Raw genomic sequence first — 10,626 nt, 5'->3', positions numbered from 1 at the left:
TACGATGTTTCATTTAGGTATGTTTCAGAGGTTTCCAGTTTAAATCTGACTCCAGCACTACAGCCAGGCAGTTAGCAAAGAATTCAAACCTGAGCTCTTGAAATCAAACAAAGCAACCGCAGCGCTCCCACCTCGCTCAGCACCACCCTCGTACCACCCTCCCCAACCTGCGAGTACCCACACCGACCCGCAGACCACCCCCTTCGCAGCAAGCACAGGGCAGGCCCTGCAGAGGGGCTGCGAAGGGACTCGTGCAGAAGAAGGAAAAAATGAAGGAGGAGGAAGGGGAGCGGTGAGCCAGGAAAGGAGGAGCAGCGCTTTACCCCATGGAGGCGGAGAGCTTGGCCGGTAACCTGGGGTGATGTGAAGCCAGAGCGCGGGGGGCAGCCCTTCGCCCGTCGGAAGGCGACAACAGTGATTTGGAATGAGGGAAGGGAGAGGGGGAGGCGGCTGACTGCGGAGAAGGGAAGGGGCACAGCTGGCGAGAAGGCGCAGCCTTGACTCCAAGGGGCCGGCTCCTGAGGGGAAAAGGCTGGTCCGTGAGCGGGAGCTGCCCGCGATGGAGAAGGAAAGATGATTCCACCGAAGGGGAACGCAGGCAGGACACTGCCCCAGGCCACAGCCCGCCCCTGAGACGCAGCAGCGGAGAGCTCCCGAGCGGCCCCTAGCCCCCCCCCTCACCTGGCTCCGCCGCCACACCTGCGCTGCCCCGCGCGCCGCGACCGTTACAGCGGCGAGGAGGGGGCGCGGCTGAGGGAAAGGGGCAGGGCTATGCCCAGCAGCCTATCGGCGCGCCGGCTGCGCCCTCGACCGTCGCTCATTGGCTTGTCGGAACGCTGAGCCCCGCCCCACAGCGTTGGGGACAGAGCAACGGCTTCTCGCGAGGCAAAATGTCCTCAGTCGCTACCCGTAGGGCGGGGCCTAGCGACTGTCCCGGCCCTTTCGCTGGGCTGTGTGAGCCTGACCGGTGGGGCCTGCTCTGGGCCGTACGGGGCAGTTGGATCAGCTTGGCCTGGGGCCGCTCTCTTCCCCTGTCCAGCCGTTGTCCCTGTCCCCCCTCCCCAGCCAGCCCAGGCCTCCAAGCTGGGTACCAGCGGTAGAGGAGCCAGGACACTGGGCCTTTGGTTATGCCCAGCCACCGCGGGGCACTTCAGGCGTGGTGTCTCTGCGAGGCCACGTGGCATAGGGAAGGCCAGCACCTCTCCATCATTTCCATGCTGGCCCCCTCTCCCCCATTCTCTTACCTCTGTGAACTGCACAAAGGTTCCAGAGTACTCCAACCTTCCTTGGGACACCTTCCCCACTTCATCACCCTTCCTGGCCTTGTTAGTGCCATTAGAGCCCAGCCCTGGGCCCCCATGCCCTGAGTGGGTACCATAGAGTGCTGTCACTGCAGGGATGTTATGGTGCCCAGAACAGCCACAGCACAACCAGTCTGCCTTGATAGTTTATTTACAGCAGAAGCAACCTGGGCTGGCTGGCAGCACCACGGCAGGCTCCTGTTCCTCTAGGCAAAAGCCACTGTTGCCAACATGCAGCTGAGGCAAAATGTCCTTGAAAAAGGCAACATTGGCACTTGTCTCCTCCCTGGGGATGTAGCAGAAACCATTTCTCCTGCAGCAACTCTATGCTAGGGGCTGAGCCTTCAAAACCATCAATCGCCCATGAGCTCCCCCAGCACAGGCAGAGCACCCACTCAGCTCCCACAGCGCCATGAGTTATCAGCAAGGATTTGTGCCACAGAGGTGTCAGGGTTCAGCTGCCTCTCTGTGGGGGCCATGCTCAGACTTGAGCCCCCCATTGCTGTCCTGGCCCTGCTGTGGTGCCCACCACTCCTGCAGCTCCTGGTACAGCTCCTGGTGCTCTTCCTTCCAGCGTGAGAACTTCTCTGAAGTGAGGGCAGCATCACTGAGCAGCTGCTCCAAAGCCTGCAGCTCCACCAGCTTGGCCTGCCAAGGGGTATCACAAAATGGGTTGGGTTGGAAGAGAGCTTAAAGACTACCCACTTCCAACCTAGTGACATGGGCAGGGACACGTCCTACTAGCCCAGGCTGCTCAAGGCCCCATCTGACCTGGCTGTGAAGACTTCCAGGCTTGAAGCCTCTACAGCATTCCTGGGCATCCCATTCCAGTGCCTCACTACTCTCATAGGGAAGAATTTCTTTCTGATGACTCATCTCAATCCAGCTTCTTCCAGTCTGAAGCCATCACCTCTCATCCTGTCACTCAAAACCCTTGTCCAGAGTACCTCCCCAGTTCTACTGTAGCCTCCTTCAGGTACTGGAAGCCTGCTCTAAGGTCTCCCTGGAGCCTTCTCCTCTCCAGGCTGAACAAACCCAACTCTCCCAGCCTGTCCTCACCTCCATGGCTCTCCTCTCTAACAATTCCACATCCTTCACATGTTGGACATCTTTTGGGGGGGCTGCCCACAGGCAGGGGTCTCTGTGGGGGGCTGGGGGGGGGGCTGCAGGGTCCCACCTTGAGCGTGCTCTGCAGGGCCCGCACGGTGTGCACCTTCTCGTTGACCTTGGGGTTCCTGGTGCGCCGGATGAAGGACTTGCGGCACTGCTCCTGCGTCAGGAACTGCTGCCGCCCGAGGAGGGACACCCCCCCCTGCCTCAGGCACCTCATCAGGCACTCCAGATCCTCCCCAGCGGGGTCTAGGTGAGCAAAGGGCACACTGTAGCAAGGAGTAGCCCCAAAACCCCCATGGGGCACCCCCTGCATGTGACCCTGCCCTGAAAGCATCCTGAGATCAGAGAGTCACAGAATCAACAGGTTGGAAGAGACCTCCAAGATCATCAAGTCCAAGCCAGCACCCAGCACCATCTAATCAACTAACCCATGGCACTAAGTGCCTCATCCAGGCTTATTTCAAAGACTTCCAGGGATGGTGACTCCACCCCCTCCCTGGGCAGCCCATCCCAATGGCCAATCTCTCTTTCTGGGAAGAATTTCTTCCTCACATCCAGCCCAAACCTCCCCTGGCACAGCCTGAGACTGTGTCCTCTTGTTCTGTCTGGTTCACACTCAGGTCTCAGCTCCAGCTCCCTCCCCAGCCCACACACATGCACAGAAGGGTGGCCCTGGCCTCGACTAAAGGTGCACACAAGGTGAGAGGGTGACAGATGTCACCCCCCCAGCACCTACCCATGGGTGAGCAGGGCCGGGGGCTGCCCTGGGGGCTGCTGGCTGTGCTGCTGGGCTGGCTGCTGCCTGAGAGGAGCTGGGATTTCTCCAGGGTGTTTTGCAACCTCTTCTTTGGCTGAGGGGGAGACAGGATGGGAGGTGAGATGAGGATCCTCTGTCCCCTCCCTGGGCTGTACCCTAGGGCCACTCACCGAGTCGCATCCTGGCCTGGGGGACTCATCATCAGGGTCCTCAGCTTCAGTCTCACTGTAGCAGTCTGGAGGGGGACAGTGAGAGAAGAAGGAGCAGGAAGCCCTGGGCTGCCCCCCAAGACCCTCCTAGGGCTGAGCTTCACCCCAGCCCACCCCAGCCTCGGGGGACATTTCCTCCAAATGAGAGGCAAAGCTCCTAGCAGTCTGACACAGGAGCTGTCACACCAGCCATGGCTGACCCACAGCTCCCCATCTCCCATAGGGGAACCAACCTCATCTCCCACCTCAGGAAGCTCTCCTTACCTTCCTCCTTGTCTGGGACTGACTGGTGGGCCAAGGCATACTTGGTTTTGGCTGTTATTAGGTGACTGACCCACCTGGGGGAAGAAAGGACAGACAGACAGACAGGCAGAGGGTCAGAGCCAACCTGGTGTGGAGGTGCAGCACCATCCCAGGTGTCACTCACATGCTGAGGTCAGAGAGGGTTTCTGCAGCGAAGATGAAAGGCTTGAACCTCTCATGGGAGAGCTGGAACACACTGCAGGAGGACAAGCAGGCAGCTGCCTTTGCTGCTGGGGCTACCCAGAACCAGCCCCAAGGCCCCATCCAGCCTCCCTCAGCACCTCCATCCCAACCCAGTGCAGGGCTCTGGTCTGTTCCCTGCTGTTGGAGACGCTCCAGTCCTCAGCCATGGCCCAGCTACCACCAGTGGCACAGTGCCTGTCTTCCTCAGAGCATGGATCAAATATTGCAGCTTCTGCCAGCCCTGTGAGGACTCCATCAGCCCCATGGAGACCCCAGCAGCCCCATGGAGACCCCACCATCATCTCAGGACCATGCAGATGGTACCCAGCAGCATGTGCACTTGGGGAAGCACCCTCCCCCTCCCCACCACTCAGAAGCTCCATGGTGAGGCAGACCCCACTCACTATTTCTTCTTCTGCTCCCTCGTGCTTTCCAGGTCATAGGTGGCCACGTTGAGGAGCCCTGCAGCCTTCTCATCCTGCTGGGCAGAAGGAGCTGCGCTCAGTGCCTGCCCCTGCGCGGCTGGGCGAGGGGTGAGGACCCCCAGGGTGCCCACTCACGCTGGGGTGGTGGTACCAGTAGAGTGTGTGGCCCTTCAGCACAAACCAGCACCGCTTCCACTTCTGGGCCATGAAGCCCACGTGGTCCTTCTTCTTCAGGAGCCACCCATCGCAGTCCACCCGGCCCAGGTCCCGGCAGGACACTCGCCGGCGGCTCAGCCTGGTCGCCACTCCTGCCAGCCACAGAGGTGGAGGGGGTCAGGGGAGTCAAAAGCAGGGAAGGGCAAGCAGTGGAGAGGACCCCAGAGAGCCGTCAGCCCAGTCTGCCCCAACCCTGGCAGGGTCCTGCTCACCTTTAGGTCTGCGTCCTGTCTGGGGGCTGCCCTGGATGGGGGCAGGGAGAGAAGAGCAGTTAGGGACAATGCAAGGGGCTGAGGGCAGGGCAGCATTGGCTGAACCCTCCCTCCAGGGGACCCTGAGGAACCCCAGATTGCACACCCACAGCAAGGAGCTCAGAGGGGAACCCACCCCAGGGATGCCTCCCAGCTCAGGTGGGACCTGAAGTCCTGCATGCCCCCATTGATGCCCACAGCGAGGCTCAGCACTGCTGTGCCCCCAGCTCTCACCTCCCCAGGGCCGTGCTCTGCACCCCCAGACCCTGCCGTGGGGGCTACTGTGGGGCTGAGCTCTGTGGTGCAAGGTTCAGCAGCAGCAAGGGTGCCTGGTGAGGTGCCCGGTGGGGTGCCCAGCGAGGTGCCACCCTCCCACGATGCCTCCTCCTGCGCACCTGCAAACAATGAGCAAGGCTCCAGCTTCCCATCCTGGGGGAGAAACCATCCCAGCCCCATTCCCCCTCTGCTCCCCTCCTACCACAGCCAGGCAGCCCCAGCAGCTCCCCCACCGCCGCCCTGGGCAGCCCCAAGTCCCTCTCGTCCTCTCTGTCCTCTTCGTCGCTGCCAAGGTCTGGTGCAGAGTCCGGCCCTGATTCCAAGTCAGCAGCAGCACTGCAGGGGGGAGAAAGGGATCCCCTGAGCCAAACCGACCCCTGACTACCACGGGGTCCTGTTACAGGGCCCCAGCACCCCCAGATCTCTCTGCCTGAGGAGGAGCAGGGAGTGTGGCTGGCAGCTTGGTACCGGCTCCAGCAGCCTCCACGCTGCCCAGCAAAGTCTGAGCCCAGCCTGCCAGCTCCTGCCCAGCTCCTTTCCATTCTGGGAGAGGAGAAGGGTCATGGCTAAAAATAGCTCCAACCCTTCTGAACGTTACCAAGTGAATGAGTTACAAACACAGGCACTGGGCCCTCCGTGCCCTCAGGACGCTGCCAGCTTCCTGTGCGGCTCCCAGGCAGCCACTGCCACCTCCCCCCCCCCCAGAAAAGGGCTGGGGAGAGGCCTTGGGTGCACCCAGACAGCCCTGGGCTGGGGGTGCCAGGGCATGAGGCTCACCTGGAGGTCAGGGACACAGGGCTGCCCGGGCACTCGCTGCTCCTGGGGCCAGGATGATCTGCGGTGTCCAAAACTGTGCCTGGGAGCTGTGGATGGAGCATCCCCCATGGTGCTCCTGAGCTTTAGGGACCCCCACACTGATGGGAGATGCCTCCAGGCATCCTGCCTGGCTCCCAGCACAGCCCAGAGTGGTGCTGGGGTCACTCACCTGCTGCCTGGGGGGGAGGGGTGAGCAGGGCAGGGGGAGGGGGATCCTCTTCAGCACCAGCACCACTCCACTCGCCTTCTCCCGCAGCTTCTTCACCAGGTTGCTGTGGGTCCACCCCACCTGCACACAGCCCCCAAGTGACAGCCCCAGCCCCATGGCCACCCAGCCCCACACACCCTTCCCAGCCCCACACGCTCCCACATCCCCCAAATCCTCCTCTGCAGCAGCTCCTGCATCCCCCAAACCACCCCAGCAGTGGCTCCTGTGTCCCACACAGCTTTTACTGCCACAGCCCCTGCACGCCGCAGGTCCCAGCTCCAATGTCCCCCCAGAATCCTCCCAGCTGCAGGAACCTTTGCCCCTGAAATTTTCCAGTTTGCAGCCTCCACATCCCCCCAAATCCTCCCAGCTACAGCTCCTACATCCCCCTAAATCCTCCCTGCTGCAGAACCTGTGTCACCCCCAGCTCCTCTCCCCCATAGCCCTTTGTTCCCCCAGTTCCCTCTACCCACAGCCCTTGTGTCCCCCCACATCCCCCCCAGCCCTGCAGCTCCAAGGTCACTGCTGGAACCAGCAGCCCCTCCCTGACTCACCACCACCTGCTCGTTGACCTGCACGATCTCATCTCCGGGCAGGATGCGGCCCCCCTGGGCAGCCAGGGCCTGGGGCAGAGGCAGAGTGGGACTGGGGGGCCTAGCCCAGTGTGCTTGGTCCCTGCTCCCCACCCAGCTAATCCCACACTCAGGAGCTCTCCCAGCTGGGGAGAACTGGTAGGGGTTAACCATTAACCAGCAGCCTGACCTTGCACAGCACCAGCTGGAGGGGATCCCAGCAGGGCCCAGGCTGTGCTCACTCATGAGATGCATTGCAGGGTCTCAGCTGCAGGCAGCCACCCGGGGGTCTAGGTTGGGGTCAGGGTGGATCAGGGCCCCAGGAGGCTCCCAGGGCTGGTTGTAGCTGGGATGGATTCCCCATGGCAGGTGCTAGAAGTGGGTGACTGAGGGACAGGTTGGCACACAGTGGGGGGCACAGACTGGGAGGAGCAGCTCCTCACTCACCTCTGGAGTGGCTGCAGACACAAAGTGCAGGCAGGAGCTGGTGGAGGTGACCTCGAGACCCTAAGAGGGGTAGGAGGGAGGAGTAAGTAGGGTGCAGAGGGTACTGGGGGGTCCTGGGGCAGGGGAGGGCACTCAGGACTCACCAGTGGGGCAGTGACGAGTGGCAGGGGACCCCCCAGGAGGTCAGAGGGCAGCGTCAGGGTGTCAGGGGACATCGGGGGGCTGGCCCCTGGGCTGGTGGGCAGCGTTGGGGTGTCAGGGGACTCTGGGTGGCTCCCCCACAGGTCGAGAGGCAGCGTTGGGGTGTGGGGGGACACCGGGGGGCTGTGCTGGGGGCCAGGGAGCCGCTGCAGCCCCACACGCTGCAGCACAGCCCTGCAGTCCAGCAGCGCCGGGGGGCTGCAGCCCAGGATGCTCTCACAGATGCCCACAATGTGCTGGCACTGGGGGTGACAGTGGGGGCTGAGGGGGGGCCCTGCCAGCACTGGGCTGCCCCCCACACTGGCCACCCCCTCCTCACCCAGCACTTACAATCCACAGGATCTTGCTGTCCCTCTCAGCTGCAGGGCAGTCCTGGGGGGATCGGATGAGAGGTTTCAGCTCCTTTCCATCCTAGCTTGGGGGTCCCCATGGGGAGCCCCCTCCCCTCCATACAACCACCCCTTCACCCCAGCTCTCTGCCCCTGCTCCAACAGGCAGAGCTTTGGGGGGCAGGAGGGCAGACAACTGGCTCCCCCTGGGCACCCACCGCCTGCAGCGTCTCTGCCAGCTGGGCACAGAGCAGGACGATGTCTCTGCTGGCCGAGAAGTCATTGAGGGTGGAGAAGAGGTACCTGGGTGGGGGGCAGGAACAGAGAGCTCAGCCCCAGGTCCAGCAGGCACCCAGCACCCATGGGTGCCCCCCAGCCCCCCCCAGACCTGTTAAGCCAGGAGAAGAGTCCCTTGGCAGCACCGACCAGGTCAACAACGCGGGACAGGAGCCCGAGGGAGGGTGGGTGGGGGTCAGACCCTGCCGGTGCCCCCCCCAGCACCAGGCCCTGGATGCCCTGTGCCAGCTCCTGCAGCCTCTCAGTCAGTGTCCGCAGGCTGGTGCTTGCCAGCCCTGCATCCTGTTGAGGGGGGCAGAGGGCAGTGGGGGTCTCCAGGGTGTCCCCACATCCTCACCTGCACCTGATGCAGGGTGAGCTCAAATCCCACCTCCAGCCAGCCCGAGGTGCCCCTCTGCCACCTTCTCCAGCTCAGGGTGCCCCCATGTCCCCCACTTCCACCCAGCCCACGGTGACTCCTTCATCTCCACCTCCACCCAAAGCAGGGTGCCCCCCAAATCCCACCTCCACCCAACCTAGAGTGTCCCAATGTCCTCCATCCTCCACCCAATCCGGGGTGCCCCAGCATCCCCATCTTCACGCAGCCCAAGGTGCTCCCCACGTGTCCCCCCTCTATCCATTCCAGGGTGCCCCTGCATCTCCACCTTCAGTCAGCCCAAGTGGTGCCCACACACCCCCCTCCTCGGAGTGCCCTCCTGCGCCCAGGGTTTCCCCATGTCCCCCCACTCCATCCAGCCCGGGGTACATCCACATCCCCCCTCCCAGCCCAGGAGTCCCGCAGCACCCATGGGTGCTAGCACTCACCAGGGCTCGCAGCTGCTCCACAGCCTCCAGCAGCAGCTCCTGGTGCCCCAGGCGCCACACGCCCAGCGCCTCCAGTGCCCCCGACGACAGCCCCAGCAGCTGGGACCCTGCCAGCCCCCAGGCCTCGAAGGGGTAGCCCTGCACCGCCGGGTCCAGCCCTGCCACAGCTCTGCCCTAGTGCCAGCTGGACACCCGGGGGGGAGCCCAGCACCCCCCCAGCAGTGTCCCTGCTGGCCCCTGGCTGGGTGACCCCAGACAGTGACCCCAGGCTGTCGAGGGGCACCTCTCTATGCCACGAGTTTGCCCAGACCTTGGGGGTGGCCGCACCCCAATCCCACCACCTACCACACCCAGGGTCTGACCCCACCAGGGGACAAGGCTGAGGGACAACAAAGGGCTGCTGCCACCCCCCAGCCACACCTGGCCACCCCCAGATCCCCGAGTTGCAGAAAACCCTCCCCGGGATGCCACCCCCGAGCCACAGCAGGATGTCCTCCGGCTGGGGGACAGGGTCTGGGGGTCGCTCACCTCGCAGCCAGGCAGCCACCCGCGCAGGGCCCCAGGCACCCAGGGGCTCCATGGCGGCCGGGCCGGAACCGTCGTGGGGAGCGGCTGCTCACCTGCGCCGAGCGCGGGCGGCCCCATTGGCGCTCCCGGGTGCCGCTCACCGCCGGCCGCCCGCCGCCGCCGCCCGCCCCGGGAGGACACAGGGCGCACCCCGGTGAGTCACGGGCTGCAGGGTGACGCACGGCTGCCGAAACTCTCCCCGGGGAAAACGAGACCCACCCGGTGAGCACCCCCACCTCCGGCTCACCTAGGCTCCAGGTGTTTCCCCCCACACCCCCGAACCACTGCACACAGCGAGGGCTGAGTCCCGACGGAACTCATGACACCAGTGGATGCTCCCCCAGCAGCCTAGGGGCACAATGTTTGGGCACGCAGACCCCCAGGAAAGCTTGAGGGGAGCCTCTGCTCAGCCCCCTCCCCACTGCCTGGGGGTTTTTAGGGTCCCATCAGGCACAACTCCAACCCCCTCCTTCCCAGGTGGGGAAACTGAGTCAGGGGGGAGAGGACAACTCCTGTGCAGGCCTGCGGAGGTGCTGCCCATGCCAAACCTGGCTCTCCACACCCCAAATGTGTCCTGGGTTGGCCCTGGCCCCCCCGCCAGCGCCTGGGTGCCCGTCCCCCCCCCCCGCCCTGCCGTGTGCGCTCCGGGGAGCAGTGGGCACTGATCACAGCTGACAGCTGCTCTGTGCTCGCCTGGCGCCAGCTGCCCTCTCCGAGGGGGCCAGGGGCTGGCAGAGGGGTGGCAGACCCAGGCCCCCATCGTGGAGCTTGGGGCGGGGGTCTCGGGACCCCAGCCCTGTTGCTGCTGTTGATGCTCTGGGCCTGATCCTGCTGCTCCTCACTGCGCCATGATCCGCCCCAGACGCCTGACCCCGGGGTACTTCCGTCTGCTCCAGGTAAGAGGGGAGCAGGGTTGGGGGAGCCTATGGGGACCCTGGCACCCTGCCTGCATTGCCCACCAGACCCACAGGCCGTGGGAACCATGCCCGGGCATACCCTGGCTCCAGTGCTTGCGGTGGAGCCTCACAGGCACTACATGAAGCACCCCAAAAGCAGCCCTGACATCCCTGGGGGGGGCTCAGCTCTGCTCCCATCACCCTTACACCCATCTGGCTGTGATGAGGTTGCTCAGGACACTGCTGCAGGTCCCCTGTCCCCAGGGAGGTTTGGGGCTGGAGGTCCTCATGGTGCTTCCCTCTCTTCTCCTCTCTCCCCCTGCAGATGCAGCTGGCAGCAGGGAGAGGAACTGAGCCGGGGGAGAGGCTGCTGACCCCCCTGGCATTGCTGCTGGCAGCTGCTGGACTCTGCCTCTCCTTCTACAGTGCCCGGAGGATGGCTGATCCTGCCAAGA

General features: G+C 63.9%; 1 protein-coding gene across 1 annotated transcript; it reads right to left on the bottom strand.

Annotated features, from left to right (window-relative positions):
- Nucleotides 1-1,445: 1,445 nt before the first annotated feature.
- Nucleotides 1,446-9,288, bottom strand: CNKSR1 (connector enhancer of kinase suppressor of Ras 1). Its single transcript, XM_054395162.1, has 21 exons — nucleotides 9,237-9,288; nucleotides 8,709-8,866; nucleotides 7,996-8,186; nucleotides 7,826-7,910; nucleotides 7,609-7,650; nucleotides 7,221-7,520; nucleotides 7,078-7,137; nucleotides 6,613-6,681; nucleotides 6,020-6,139; nucleotides 5,812-5,897; nucleotides 5,237-5,370; nucleotides 4,993-5,153; nucleotides 4,720-4,750; nucleotides 4,427-4,599; nucleotides 4,271-4,344; nucleotides 3,808-3,879; nucleotides 3,645-3,718; nucleotides 3,342-3,406; nucleotides 3,151-3,265; nucleotides 2,479-2,660; nucleotides 1,446-1,949 (listed from the first exon to the last, which is right to left on the bottom strand). Exons 1-21 carry the CDS (start codon nucleotides 9,286-9,288, stop codon nucleotides 1,749-1,751), a joined length of 2,445 nt encoding a protein of 814 aa, XP_054251137.1. The 3' UTR covers nucleotides 1,446-1,748.
- Between the last annotated feature and the right edge of the window lie 1,338 nt (nucleotides 9,289-10,626).

This window comes from Indicator indicator, chromosome 33, assembly GCF_027791375.1.
Source record: "Indicator indicator isolate 239-I01 chromosome 33, UM_Iind_1.1, whole genome shotgun sequence".
Taxonomy (NCBI): domain Eukaryota; kingdom Metazoa; phylum Chordata; class Aves; order Piciformes; family Indicatoridae; genus Indicator; species Indicator indicator.
Note: the sequence above shows the minus strand (reverse complement) of the source record. Positions and strands in the feature narration are given on the sequence as shown.

Coding starts and splice junctions, on each gene's coding strand:
- CNKSR1 (XM_054395162.1), bottom strand. CDS start 9,288: ATGGAGCCCCTGGGTGCCTGGGGCCCTGCGCGGGTGGCTGCCTGGCTG. Junction 8,867..9,236: donor GGTGGCTGCCTGGCTGCGAG/GTGAGCGACCCC, acceptor GAGCTGTGGCAG/GGCTGGACCCGGCGGTGCAG. Junction 6,140..6,612: donor AGGTCAACGAGCAGGTGGTG/GTGAGTCAGGGA, acceptor GGCTGTGTGCAG/GTGGGGTGGACCCACAGCAA.